The following is a 15,424-nucleotide window of genomic DNA, read 5'->3' as shown; positions in this document are numbered from 1 at the left end:
GGGATGCGTCTCAAAAATATTTGCCACGCGACATATATTTTCGCGATGCTATTTATGACCTTGAACAAATCAAAAACACTTTGACATATGCTAAATCACATGTAAATACAAACCTCAGGAAAAAATATATCGATGACATCATAATTGTGTAGAGAATCGCACTAAATATTCTCGCATTATTTGTTATTTTCGCAACCGTTCCAGAATTAAGTCATTACTCATTATCTCCCCTGAATATTCATCTTCAGTGGGTATAAGCCAAAGACTGGTTCACTACCTATAGTGACAGTCTTTACCAAACACAAAATACGTGAACATAACCCGTCTTAAATATATTTCCGAATCTCAGAAATCTTTCGAGTTTGTTTGCTTTGATCTTTTCGAAATCGTATTGTTATTATTATCCTGACAAATCACAAACGCTTGTTAAAAAATTATTTGTTTTAAACATTATAGTTGGCATCTATATTCTTCCAGTATTCTCGCGGTATTTCAATAACGACACCCTACTGTTTATTTGTCAGAATTCGTGACGCATTTTCCATTCGCACTCAGAAAGAAGTTTTACGTGTGATCATGAGCAATTTTCTGGTAAGTTGTCGTTGTTATCCATCAGAAACACATTTATTCACAAAATTTAAAGATATTCCGATCTAACTTTTTAGTCTTTAAGCTTTAACTTTTAACGTATTTACACCTCGTCTGCTCGCACTTTACCGATATCCCGAAAGGTTACATATCACTATAATAAGTTTAGGCCTAAAACCACAAAATCCGATACCGTTGGATTTTCGTACCAAAATCTTACGTTAAAAATCTTCTAGATTCGAAATCAACAAATAACAAGACATTTATAAAATGTCTGCATTATTGATCAAATTTTAAGATATTTGTAGGTTTTCCGTTTTTAGAAGCTGTTCTGTCAAGGCAAGAGCTGGGAATCACACAAGCCATTCTATCCAGCAAAACTGACAGTTTTGGTTTACAGAAATCAACAAAGGAGGGATTCCTGAACTATGAAAATTTCCAAGCTATACACACAGTTATTATCTGTGGTGATCTTTATTGGTTCTGTTGGTTTACTTAGATGGAACATGTGTGAACTTTTATAAAACTTTGAAATGTCTATATCTGTCTATCTGTCTATCTATAAACAAAAATCAGCTATGGTATAATAAGATCAGATGTGCAAACAATGTCAAAGGGTTGTTAAATTAACAATTTGAAGGCAATTATGCTGAAAAATATGAAAATTAGTCTGTATATCGACAAGTGTTTGCAAATAAATGTCAAACTAGTAATACAAAACTTACCACAAGTATGTAAAAGCACTAAGTACCTGTTGTGATCATTTTTAGTAAGATAGTGTAATTCTAAACAGTAGAAAATAGCTTGTTTAGTAAATGCATAATGCAATTAATATGATTTCCTTTCTATTGTGTAGTTAATAAATTGGTTGTTACTTGTTAATCCATGATAAATGTTTTAGGCTAGTACAACACCAGCATTGTTAATTTTGTAAAAGGTAATAAAATAACACCACTTTGTAATTTCATATACGTAAATATTCTTGTACTGTTGGTTGATGACAGTGTTTTAGTATTACTTTTTTTGTAACTATTATTTTATGTGCAAATAAATGATGTGAAGTGTTTATATCTCCACACAATACCACATACCTTTTTATATATGTACTGTGTTCTGTGTTATTTGAATGTTAAAATTAAAAACAATGGATGATATAACATGATGCATTCTAATATTTGCATTTAAATTGTAACTATAGAGCTAAGTGTACGCAGTTTAGACTGTGATTAAGAATTGCTACAGAATAGCTAGCTTTTTTGTGGCAACAAAATTTAAACTATTAAACAATAGTTTGCGAAAGAACATTAGAAACCTGCAAGATATCTGTATTTATTAAATATTTTAATTGCAAAACAAGTATGCTGTTATGCTGTTACACATAATTATACATTGATAATAAATAAGAAGACAATTAGCGGTTTTAACGTTTACCAACAGTAAAAATCATACTGCTGATGAAGTCAGTGGTATACAGACGAAAGCTCCAGGTATGGCTTTCATTACGTAGTGTGTGTAATTTGACAGTCTAAAACTTATTGGATTAAAAAATCCTCTCAAATTTGTCAATCAAAATTGATTTGACACATCACATGATTTTGATTATGTTAAATCAGTGTACTGTATGCTAAATGCAACTGCTTTAGCAAGCTGTCAAGTTGAATTGAGACATTTGATGAAACCAAAACTGTTTCCTGTGTAGGACCAGTACTTAGTGTCTATATGACGTACAATGACGTCAAATGTCTACAAGACCTACTAGGTAGAACGAGAAATGTACTTCGACGTACAATTTTCACCGACCCTTGAGTGTTAGCCAATCAGGAGACACCTTACATCTGTTGCTTTTAGAGATATTTGACATTGAACATTATTATTATTATTTATACCAAATTATGCGACTATCGACCGCTAACTCATAGATATTGTGCGTATGTATTGACCTGGCGTGGCGAAATTAACCTCTGACTTATGCAAATTATGGTTTTCACAAAATACGACCAACTGGGGAGGTAATTATACATTATTTATCCCGTTATCGTTTGGTAACTGTTTGGTTACCGTTGGGAATTTCCTACACAGTAATGCGCTGGACGGTCGTGATACTTCGCCCCGCATGATTAATAGATACTCACAATGTGCTGAATAATTTTATTATTAAAACAAGAGGGCCAAGATGGCCCTAGTTCGCTCACCTGAGAAGAGTCGGTTCATTCAATCTTTACCAAACGTCAAACTTGACCTAGATATTGTCCAGACAAACATCCTGGTCAAGTTTCATCATTATTGAACCAAAACTCTGGCATTAAGTGTTTTTGTTTTTGTAAGATTTGACCTGGTGACCTATATTTTGAGTTGACCCCCCCCCTTACCAAACATCAAACTTTGCTTACTAAAATAAATATTATGACCAAGATTCATAAAATCTGAAACAAAATTGTGACCTCTAGAGTGTTTACAAGGATTTTGTATAATATAATAAAAATTTGGACAATCTAAGGGCAATAATTATGGCATTAATTATGTGATATATATAAAACCAATCTTTGTACCAAGTTTCATGATGATTGAGCAAAAAATGTGATTTCTAGAGTGTTCACATGCTTTTTTTAGGAAAACTGCCCCCCCCCCCCCCGGCAGCCATGTTATTCAACTGACCGGAACCATTTTCGAACTCAACTCTCATATCAAGGAAACAAATGTTCTGACCAAATTTCATGACAATTGGGCCAAAAATGTGACTTCTAGAGTGTTCACATGTTTTTACTATATACATATAGAGAAAAATGCCCCGCCCACTGGCGGCCATGTTTTTTCACCGATCTGGACCATTTTCGAACTCGTCCGAGATATCAATAAAACCAATGTTTTAACCAATTTTCATGATGATTGGGCAAAAATTGTGACTTCTAGAGTGTTTACAAGGTTTCTTTATAGCCAAATAAGGAAAACTGCCCCCCCCCCCGGCAGCCATGTTATTCAACTGACCGGAACCATTTTCAAACTCAACTCTCATATCAAGAAAACAAATGTTCTGACCAAATTTCATGAAAATTGGTCCAAAAATGTGACTTCTAGAGTGTTCACATGTTTTCACTATGTACATATAGAGAAAAATGCCCCGCCCACTGGCGGCCATGTTTTTTTCACCAATCTGGACCATTTTCGAACTCGTCCGAGATATCAATAAAACCAATATTTTAACCAACTTTCATGATGATTGGGCAAAATTGTGATTTCTAGAGTGTTTACAAGGTTTCTTTATAGCCAAATAAGGAAAACTGCCCCCCCCCCGGCAGCCATGTTATTCAACTGACCGGAACCATTTTCAAACGCAACTCTCATATCAAGGAAACAAATGTTCTGACCAAATTTCATGAAAATTGGGCCAAAAATGTAACTTCTAGAGTGTTCACATGTTTTTACTATATACATATAGAGAAAAATGCCCCGCCCACTGGCGGCCATGTTTTTTCACCGATCTGGACCATTTTCGAACTCGTCCGAGATATCAATAAAACCAATGTTTTAACCAATTTTCATGATGATTGGGCAAAAATTGTGACTTCTAGAGTGTTTACAAGGTTTCTTTATAGCCAAATAAGGAAAACTGCCCCCCCCCGGCAGCCATGTTATTCAACTGACCGGAACCATTTTCAAACTCAACTCTCATATCAAGAAAACAAATGTTCTGACCAAATTTCATGAAAATTGGTCCAAAAATGTGACTTCTAGAGTGTTCACATGTTTTCACTATGTACATATAGAGAAAAATGCCCCGCCCACTGGCGGCCATGTTTTTTCACCAATCTGGACCATTTTCGAACTCGTCCGAGATATCAATAAAACCAATATTTTAACCAACTTTCATGATGATTGGGCAAAATTGTGATTTCTAGAGTGTTTACAAGGTTTCTTTATAGCCAAATAAGGAAAACTGCCCCCCCCCGGCAGCCATGTTATTCAACTGACCGGAACCATTTTCAAACGCAACTCTCATATCAAGGAAACAAATGTTCTGACCAAATTTCATGAAAATTGGGCCAAAAATGTAACTTCTAGAGTGTTCACATGATTTCACTATGTACATATAGAGAAAAATGCCCCGCCCACTGGCGGCCATGTTTTTTCACCGATCTGGACCATTTTCGAACTCGTCCGAGATATCAATAAAACCAATGTTTTGACCAACTTTCATGATGATTGGGCAAAAAATGTGACTTCTAGAGTTTTTACAAGGTTTCTCTATAGCCAAATAAGGATAAATGCCCCGCCCACTGGCGGCCATATTTTTCAACGGACCGGAACCACTTTTGAACTCGACCAACATATCATGAAGGCAAACATTTTGACAAAGTTACATGAAGATTGGGCATGAAATGTGACTTCTACAGTATTAACAAGGTTTTTCTTTTTTTTGACCTGGTGACCTAGTTTTTGACCCAGCATGACCCAGTTTCGAACTTGATCGAGATATCATTGGGACAAATCTTCTGACCAAGTTTCATGAAGATCGGACATGAAATGTGGCCTCTAGAGTGTTTACAAACCAATTTACGGACGGACGGAAGACGGACAAAGACCGGTCACAAAAGCTCACCTGAGCAATCAGGTGAGCTAAAAAGGTAACAATTGAATCTTCTTCAAATATGTATCGTCGACTCACCTAAATTCGCGACTAACCTAAATTCGCGGATTTTGTTTTCGTCACGTAACCGGTACCAAGATTTGTTTCTGCGCATGCGTGATCGGTGCGATATGAAAATGAATGTTTACTCGATTGGAACGATTGGAGATTTGTGAAAAACTTGTTTAAACAAGTAAAAAGTGTGAATTACAATCGATTAGCAAAAATACCATATTTTCTTAACACCAATAATATCCGACCATCGAATTTATATATATAAAGTAAAAATCAGATTTCACGATTTTTTGTTGTGTTCTGCTGTTTTTGTAGCATTGCCATATATGGGAATGTTACGCTTCGAAAACATGAGTAATTCCACAAGATTTATTGTGTGTTTCTTAGACCATGACAATTAAACTAACTTTTATTTCTTTTTTGTTTTTTAAGGCCATCCCTAAGCATTGTCGCAAGAAGTATAGGCTTTTTTCACCGACTGCCTTGATAAATGCATACAAAGCTGTTAAGGAGGAGAATGTGTCCGTTCTTACAGCCTCAAAATTATATACAGTGCCTACAAATACATTACGTTACAGGGTCTTTCAAAAAATCCACCAAGACAGAGTTGTTATGGTAGTTGCTCCCATTTTCCATGCAATTTATCCTGTCCATATGTTAATAATTTATTGTTATTTCGTGTTTGACTTTTTTGTTAAATGATATATACTTCGAAGTGTATTTTATATTTGTATGTCGACGTACAATTATTGTACTTCGACGTACATTTCTCTTTTTACCTTGTAGATCTTCTTGACTTTCAACCCAAATGGTACGCCATAGTATGTCTTTAGGGTTATCTAAAGAATGCCCCCACTTAAGGGATCAATACAGAGACCTCCCAGTGACTAAGCCAGTTAGCAGACACCCCATCCACTATACCACAGCCACCGAACCAGCTTTCAATTCTTGTGGCTAGAAAAAAAATAAGATGCTAGATCTTTAAGCTAGGAACATGTAACTCGTTTTAAGATTGATTTTTTGTGATGCATTACTTAATTATTGCAACAATTATAATATTTTGAACACAATCATGTCCATATATTTATTAAAAATACATGGTTATCTAAAAACTTAAAAAGCTTTGCCCGTAAATTAGGTAGCACCTATAATCATATTATTTGTCTTTATCGTCGTACAGTTAGTTGTGTGTAACCCATTTTGTAACCCGGTTTCCTCCCACTTATGGTCACATAACCCCAGACCGGAACTCCTGTTTTTAGGGTTACATGCAGTCAGTTTGATACTTAGCACACATTGTTGAGTGCATGCTGCCGAGGATTTGTAAAATACATTGCAAATGGTTGGTTTTGGTATCAACTTGAAGGTATATTTGTAAGCAATAAGAAAATAAGCCATTTTTGTGCTCTACTTTTTGTGTTGATGGTTCCCGGCTTCGAAAGTAGGTCATACTATTTGAGCCCAAAATGGTTGTCTGCACAGCTGTCAAAACCGGTTTGCCTATTCTAAGGTAAATATTTTGAGTTTGCGCGTATAGAATTTAATGACATGCATTTTTTTCAAAAGATTATGCATTAATCTTTCCAATGATGTATGATGATATAGTGGGTATGCGCTTGATCATGGTAAAAATTGATATCGAACTTCAACTATTTTATATGTAATATAGAAGGAAATTAATTGCGCATGCGTAACCTTTAAGCACATCCGACCAAGTTAGTCGTCTGCCAGAATTTTGACATTTGACCATTAAAAACTCTCTGTATTGCAAAACATAACTGCCAGATGTCATTTTGACCCAAATAAGGGCTGTTTGCAATTGGGCTGTTGCACTTGGGGTCATAAGGGGGGTAAATGCTGGAAAATCACACCGAAACCTGTTCCGGAGACATATTCTAAGACTACTTAAACACCCGGTATTGTTTTTCAGTGCCATTTTGACATTAATTTGCATCAATCTCAATAATGAACCTAATGCATGTCTTTATTTCATCTGTATTTATTATTATTGTTTACTTTTTGAGCCTTTTTCTGTTAAAAATGCCCGCCAATTTTGGACCTACACTTCTATCCGCCTTCGCCTTCAACCCATTCAGGCAGATCTACTCAGAATAACACTACTTTGCCTTATTTTACCTGTTTGGATATCTCGCTGAGTTCAAGTAAAATCAAGTATTCAGCTGAAAACACAAAAATGATAATAATATTATGCTTTCTTTCCTGGAAGAATGTTGTTGCGATAGACCCTGCATGAAAAACACCAGGGAATCTGTATTTAAGTGACCTTAATATTATGCGTAAACCTAAGTGTGCATTTGTAGGCGGTGTCGAAATGGGTCTATAGCTCTGCCTGAACTGTCGTCCAATTGGTTTACAAGTCCGGCTGAAGTGACAGGCCATCAAAAACTGTACAGTGTGACTGATTCGGAGACGGCCCTCAACACTCGCCCAGTCGTGTCGAGAGGATCGGTGTCTTTGCAGGTTAGTACGCCGTTATTTTCAATTAAATCTATTGTAAAATGATTTCTTTGATATCCTGGCACACTTTTGTCACCAAAATTAGGAAATTTGTGTGTTTTACATTGACTGCAGCTCTGAAACCAAACTTTGTGGCGATAACTTTGCCGGTGTGCCCGACAATGTGATGCCGGCGTGGTGAATTAACCATTTGCAGCAAATAAAGCGAGAAAGACTATTGAAAGCTTACTCTAATTGTATCTAACTTACATTAGTTGGCACCGTAATGGGCAAATGCGCACAAAAAACCTTTTTTGTTTTCTCAGATTACACGGAATTGAGCACCCGGGCCAGACTGACACTTTCCGGAGCCTGCCCTAGACGGAACTCGAGCCGAGGAATCATAGGTCCAGGTGTGACAAAAGACTTAAAGCTCATGTCTGACGATGACTTTTTTTAGTCAGGAAGCCAAGTGTGTTGTTTTTCCATGCAAGCGAGCCCTTTTGTTGGGTCAAATGACATCAGCATTGCTGCTTCTACATGGATTTTACCTAAAATGTGCAAAAAAAATATAAAAAGTTTGTTCGAATCCAGTTCAAAACCTGCTTTGATGCACAAATATTGCCATTGATGATTTTTTTCACTTATTAAGCCATATGTAAGATAAGCTTTGCCTATTAGAATCGAAAGACATGCCTTGTATGGAGTCTAAGTGCTGCATGTATGATGTAACCGAGTTTGGCTTTTCTACCTTAATTCTTGACGCGAAACGCTGTTACGCATGGCGCTTTCAACGGCAACTTTTATGAATTAATCTGTGTGTCATTGTACCGGAACTTTGTGATCTTTCTCAAAACAGATTATACCTGTGGGAAAAGTGCCTTTAATTTAAATTTGAAGGGGTTGGGTTCTCTTAAAGGTCACATAACCCCAGACCGGAACTCCTGTTTTTAGGGTTACATGCAGTCAGTTTGATACTTAGCACACATTGTTGAGTGCATGCTGCCGAGGATTTGTAAAATACATTGCAAATGGTTGGTTTTGGTATCAACTTGAAGGTATATTTGTAAGCAATAAGAAAATAAGCCATTTTTGTGCTCTACTTTTTGTGTTGATGGTTCCCGGCTTCGAAAGTAGGTCATACTATTTGAGCCCAAAATGGTTGTCTGCACAGCTGTCAAAACCGGTTTGCCTATTCTAAGGTAAATATTTTGAGTTTGCGCGTATAGAATTTAATGACATGCATTTTTTTCAAAAGATTATGCATTAATCTTTCCAATGATGTATGATGATATAGTGGGTATGCGCTTGATCATGGTAAAAATTGATATCGAACTTCAACTATTTTATATGTAATATAGAAGGAAATTAATTGCGCATGCGTAACCTTTAAGCACATCCGACCAAGTTAGTCGTCTGCCAGAATTTTGACATTTGACCATTAAAAACTCTCTGTATTGCAAAACATAACTGCCAGATGTCATTTTGACCCAAATAAGGGCTGTTTGCAATTGGGCTGTTGCACTTGGGGTCATAAGGGGGGTAAATGCTGGAAAATCACACCGAAACCTGTTCCGGAGACATATTCTAAGACTACTTAAACACCCGGTATTGTTTTTCAGTGCCATTTTGACATTAATTTGCATCAATCTCAATAATGAACCTAATGCATGTCTTTATTTCATCTGTATTTATTATTATTGTTTACTTTTTGAGCCTTTTTCTGTTAAAAATGCCCGCCAATTTTGGACCTACACTTCTATCCGCCTTCGCCTTCAACCCATTCAGGCAGATCTACTCAGAATAACACTACTTTGCCTTATTTTACCTGTTTGGATATCTCGCTGAGTTCAAGTAAAATCAAGTATTCAGCTGAAAACACAAAAATGATAATAATATTATGCTTTCTTTCCTGGAAGAATGTTGTTGCGATAGACCCTGCATGAAAAACACCAGGGAATCTGTATTTAAGTGACCTTAATATTATGCGTAAACCTAAGTGTGCATTTGTAGGCGGTGTCGAAATGGGTCTATAGCTCTGCCTGAACTGTCGTCCAATTGGTTTACAAGTCCGGCTGAAGTGACAGGCCATCAAAAACTGTACAGTGTGACTGATTCGGAGACGGCCCTCAACACTCGCCCAGTCGTGTCGAGAGGATCGGTGTCTTTGCAGGTTAGTACGCCGTTATTTTCAATTAAATCTATTGTAAAATGATTTCTTTGATATCCTGGCACACTTTTGTCACCAAAATTAGGAAATTTGTGTGTTTTACATTGACTGCAGCTCTGAAACCAAACTTTGTGGCGATAACTTTGCCGGTGTGCCCGACAATGTGATGCCGGCGTGGTGAATTAACCATTTGCAGCAAATAAAGCGAGAAAGACTATTGAAAGCTTACTCTAATTGTATCTAACTTACATTAGTTGGCACCGTAATGGGCAAATGCGCACAAAAAACCTTTTTTGTTTTCTCAGATTACACGGAATTGAGCACCCGGGCCAGACTGACACTTTCCGGAGCCTGCCCTAGACGGAACTCGAGCCGAGGAATCATAGGTCCAGGTGTGACAAAAGACTTAAAGCTCATGTCTGACGATGACTTTTTTTAGTCAGGAAGCCAAGTGTGTTGTTTTTCCATGCAAGCGAGCCCTTTTGTTGGGTCAAATGACATCAGCATTGCTGCTTCTACATGGATTTTACCTAAAATGTGCAAAAAAAATATAAAAAGTTTGTTCGAATCCAGTTCAAAACCTGCTTTGATGCACAAATATTGCCATTGATGATTTTTTTCACTTATTAAGCCATATGTAAGATAAGCTTTGCCTATTAGAATCGAAAGACATGCCTTGTATGGAGTCTAAGTGCTGCATGTATGATGTAACCGAGTTTGGCTTTTCTACCTTAATTCTTGACGCGAAACGCTGTTACGCATGGCGCTTTCAACGGCAACTTTTATGAATTAATCTGTGTGTCATTGTACCGGAACTTTGTGATCTTTCTCAAAACAGATTATACCTGTGGGAAAAGTGCCTTTAATTTAAATTTGAAGGGGTTGGGTTCTCTTAAAGGTCACATAACCCCAGACCGGAACTCCTGTTTTTAGGGTTACATGCAGTCAGTTTGATACTTAGCACACATTGTTGAGTGCATGCTGCCGAGGATTTGTAAAATACATTGCAAATGGTTGGTTTTGGTATCAACTTGAAGGTATATTTGTAAGCAATAAGAAAATAAGCCATTTTTGTGCTCTACTTTTTGTGTTGATGGTTCCCGGCTTCGAAAGTAGGTCATACTATTTGAGCCCAAAATGGTTGTCTGCACAGCTGTCAAAACCGGTTTGCCTATTCTAAGGTAAATATTTTGAGTTTGCGCGTATAGAATTTAATGACATGCATTTTTTTCAAAAGATTATGCATTAATCTTTCCAATGATGTATGATGATATAGTGGGTATGCGCTTGATCATGGTAAAAATTGATATCGAACTTCAACTATTTTATATGTAATATAGAAGGAAATTAATTGCGCATGCGTAACCTTATTTGCATATTTCAAGATGGCGGCCGTTGACTGAATTTGAGGGTTGTCGTCGTCGCGATATTTCAATTTTTCTTCGTTCGACTATAACAAAACGAATAAAGAATGGGTTAATCGAAAACTTATATGGTCTGGGTTTGATTCTGAAACCCGGTAATCGAATAAGGTTGTCGATTTCCACGCATGGTTTGTTGTTGACCAGGTCGCAAGAAAATGAAGAAGAATGTAAACAATGCCAATGGCCGTAAATAAGTAGTTAAACATTATTTCGGTTAGTAACATGTAGTAATAAAACACATTAGAATGTGTGAAGAATCACACATTAAACCGATGTCAGGAATGCTGCATAATGAAGATGCAGATATTATGATAGTGAAAGTGTTTGACAATAACGAAGATGCTGAAGAATTAAAGTCCAAACTGAAAGACATGACGGTCAATGGTAACGCAACTTCCTCATTTGAAAGTGACACTAATGATAACCATGATGAAAAGCAAAGGAAAACACCAAGCAGAAGTGTTTCTGGATCTGATGAATTTCTGTGCCTTTCAACTGAAACGTTGATCGACAATCCAGACGGACATGACCTTAGTGCCATACACAATGTAAGTGAAGTGATGCAGTATTATCAAAAAACCCGAGATGGGTCTGGTCAAGGCTCCAACAATAATTCTCCATCACAAAATAAAGTTGTTACCACTTCAATGACAAAAGTATCGTCTGGATTACTTATTTCCCCGAACTCATTGGCTGGAGAAGTTCACATAGACACAAGTGAGAATAAACAGCGCATGTCAGCCGTACTTGAGAGTCTAGATCTTCAGCTATTTTATATTCCCACTACCCAGCAACTTGTTGCAACGAAAAAGACCGATTCAACACATACCAAATTACATGCTACTCAGTCAGATAATGTGTTAGCTCGGACTACAAAGCTTGATGATTGTGAGACAGATTCCTCTGGATATGCTAGTGGTAAAAGTAACAGTTTAGAAAGACCTGGGTCAGGGTCGCCCATTAAGATGGCCACTTCTGATTCCAGTCCTGTTCATAGTATTTCAGAGTTCCTCTCTTCAAAAAGTTCTTTCAAGGATGATACTTCTAGTTTGAATGAAAGTGACTGTTTGATAAAGATACATGAAGCAGCAAATAGCACAATTGATAATTCAGAATTTATGTGTGCCTTTCCAAGGATAAATACAAATGAGTCCCTTCTCAGAACGTTTAATGATGCTTCTAGTCTTTCAAGTTTAAGCACTGGGACAGACTTTTCAATATCAGCAGCTTCACTGGATGATTATTATGATGGCACTGGTCATTGTATCGACACAGGAGACGGGGGTTTCATGGAAGTGAACCTTCATACCCGAAACTCATTTGAAAGAGGGAAAAATGCTTCTCAAGACAGCGGCATTGAAGACAAGTCTTTGAAGCCAAAGCGGAGAGGCTTAACTGGTTTACTCTCTAGGTTAGTTTTTGTAATAAATTATCAGTGCTCCAGCTAGGATTTGAAAAGGGCAGTGGGGCTAATTTGTCAAAAGGGCACTTTCATACACGCAGTATTTTGTCACAAGGGCACTTTCGAGGGCATGGTCGTATCTGAAATGCACCCTTAGTCCCTGTTTTATATTCATTTTAATATTATTAATAATTATAAGAATATATTTTTTCAATTGTTCAATTATTATTAAAGCATGTAAATAAATTCAATATTATTATATTTTTTTCAAGAAATAAAAGGACAGGGCTGGGCCTCAGAAGGGCAGGGCGGGGCTTTGGAAGGGCAGGGCACGGCGCCCTTCCATTTAGGGCATAGCTGGAGCACTGAATTATGAAAAAGATAACAATTCAGCTAGTCTTCAAAAGCATTCAATTATTTACATGGCTATGGCTTGCATAGTTTGCAAGTCAAAGTCGAAACAAAAGATACCTTTCGTAAGAAGTAAACGTTTCAATTTCCCAAAAGTAAAAATTATATTGCCCTCTTTTACTTTGAAGCAATTTATTAAAAACTAGAAATGGCGCGGCAGAGGCCCACACGTATCCCCACGCTGCATGTTTGACACAGGGGCGCCCCAGGTTTGGTAATGGGGCCATGCATAGTTTAGATTGACCGTATTGTCATAAGAGATGTTCAGTATAAATATGAAGTAATTCAATGTACAAATGAAGAAGTTAATGTAAAATAACCTAAAAAATGAGTGAAAATCTATACCCTAATTTCTCCTCCTCATCTTGCTCTCCTAACAAATCTAATAATGAATCAACTTCACTGTAGTCAATTATGTACATGTCATCCTAATTGGAATGACTTATAAGATGACTGAACATGCTCTCTTATGGCCAATCTTCTTGCTTCTGTTTTGGAAAAGTTATGTTTTGAGGTTAAATCTTAATGGTTGACCAGTGCTCACGCTGCTGCCAGACATTATCGCCAATGGCGATTATTTTATCCAACTGGCTATTATTTCTTAAAATTGTCTAGAAAAAAATGGCGATTATTTTATCCGCCTACATAAAAAAACAAATTGCCACTAAATGTTGTCCCGCGATTGCGAAACGCCTGCAAATCGGGCCATCAAGCAAGAAAAATCGATAACGAGATTAGCTGTGTACACACTCGACCCTGTGTATTGTCATACACGCGTCAATAACTTCTGCGCCATTGTGGCCTAGAGCATTTTTCTCAATCAGTGTCCGACAGCAGTGATATATTTCGGAAAAAACGTCTTTAATCTCCCTGTGCTTTACCAATTATCGGTAACTGTTAGATCTTTGTTAATTTTTCGCCAATTATTATTTAATCGTCATTATTGAAAATCGCCGCTAATATTGTTGGCTGGTTTTGTTTTGCACGCCGTTTTTTCTGCAATTAGATTACGTTGAACATTGCTCGATGAAATAATTATTTAATCGCCATCAACTAATTATTCCCGTAATTACCGCTGTTTGTCGTCTGCTTTAACATAATGATTCCAATTTTTAACCAGGTAACCTGGTTTTCCCAATTCAAAGGGACCCGGCATATGCCATGGTCAGCTAATTTTAACGAAACACGTGTTTGGAATTACACTAAGGTGGTGTATTTTAACTCACGCGCTGTGACGTTAATTGATGTAAACATGATCGGCATTGCAAAAGTGTTATTTTTGGAATAAATCATTTACAATTGATATTGGCCTCTGCCTACAATATTGCGGCCGATGGCAAACGCCGTATTAAGAGATAAAGTAGTCGAACGATATGCACATTTTAGATTATGCATATTAATATTTTATATTATGCATATTTCATGTGCAAAACGCGTACAATTTTTCGGAATACCGTTTCCGGATACAGTATTTTTTTCGTCCATTATGATTTATTTTCGAAGTTCATAACAGCAAAAATAGAATGACGAATACACATGCGGTGATACGGAAGATGTGGTTGATAATATTTCGAGTTATCACCAAAAATTGCAATTGGAAAAACTATAAAAAATAGTATAATTAGTGCTCTGGGTGGGTTGGGGCCTCTGCCCTTAATTCTTATGTGTATGTAACTGTAGCTGAGATCTGGTTTGTTAAGTCACACCCACAACATTGATTGTATTCTTTATTGTAAAGCCATGATAATATTTTATAAGAAAATGACACACTGATATTATGCTTGTTTTTGAGTATATATATATATTATTACTTAAATCAATAGATATACATTTAATAAAACATAGATAAAATGAGATTCATGGTTTTTTCTTTCTTTTTGCCTTCAGTACCGTTTTGCGGAAAAGTCCGCATATGTTTTGGCTATTATTTTTTTAAGGAAAACAAATATGGCTATTATTTTCTGAAGGCCAGAGTGAGCACTGGTTGACTAAATAGTAGCGTCTCAGAAATTTTCAATCGCAATCTTGTACACAACAATGAATATGTTGAAGTTCATGTCTGTCTTTGATGTGCCTGTTCAAAGTCCATCTTGCTTTAAATTGTTTCTCACATTTTCCCACACACTTTGACAGATTTTCAGTTATGAGTCTAAAACTCTAAAATTGTAATTGCACAAATTGAAAGTTTCAGTCCTTTTATAAATTCTTGAGGCTATAATCCATGAGTTTCTCATGCTTTGTATCAGGGGTTTTTCAGCACTGTCTGCACCTCCGAAAAACGGAGGCGTTCCCAAAGCAAACGGACCCGATCACAAACCGAAATTATTTATAAA

At 36.7% G+C, this 15,424-nt stretch overlaps 1 protein-coding gene and 1 long non-coding RNA gene across 2 annotated transcripts in view; both read left to right on the top strand.

Annotated features, from left to right (window-relative positions):
- Positions 1–7,416: 7,416 nt before the first annotated feature.
- On the top strand, positions 7,417–11,219 carry LOC127856905 (uncharacterized). The gene is made up of 4 exons (XR_008038229.1): positions 7,417–7,708; positions 8,011–8,097; positions 9,698–9,857; positions 10,160–11,219. It is a non-coding gene; the product is annotated as an uncharacterized LOC127856905 (long non-coding RNA).
- Positions 11,220–11,238: 19 nt separating this feature from the next.
- Positions 11,239–15,424, top strand: part of LOC127856860 (TBC1 domain family member 14-like) — a 34,520-nt gene continuing 30,334 nt past the window's right edge. Inside the window, exon 1 of the mRNA XM_052393019.1 lies at positions 11,239–12,689. Within this exon, the coding sequence (XP_052248979.1) occupies positions 11,524–12,689 (1,166 nt within the window). The 5' untranslated portion in view covers positions 11,239–11,523. The remainder of the gene's footprint in view (positions 12,690–15,424) is intronic.

The sequence above is a fragment of the Dreissena polymorpha genome, chromosome 14, assembly GCF_020536995.1.
Source record: "Dreissena polymorpha isolate Duluth1 chromosome 14, UMN_Dpol_1.0, whole genome shotgun sequence".
NCBI lineage: Eukaryota > Metazoa > Mollusca > Bivalvia > Myida > Dreissenidae > Dreissena > Dreissena polymorpha.
Note: the sequence above shows the minus strand (reverse complement) of the source record. Positions and strands in the feature narration are given on the sequence as shown.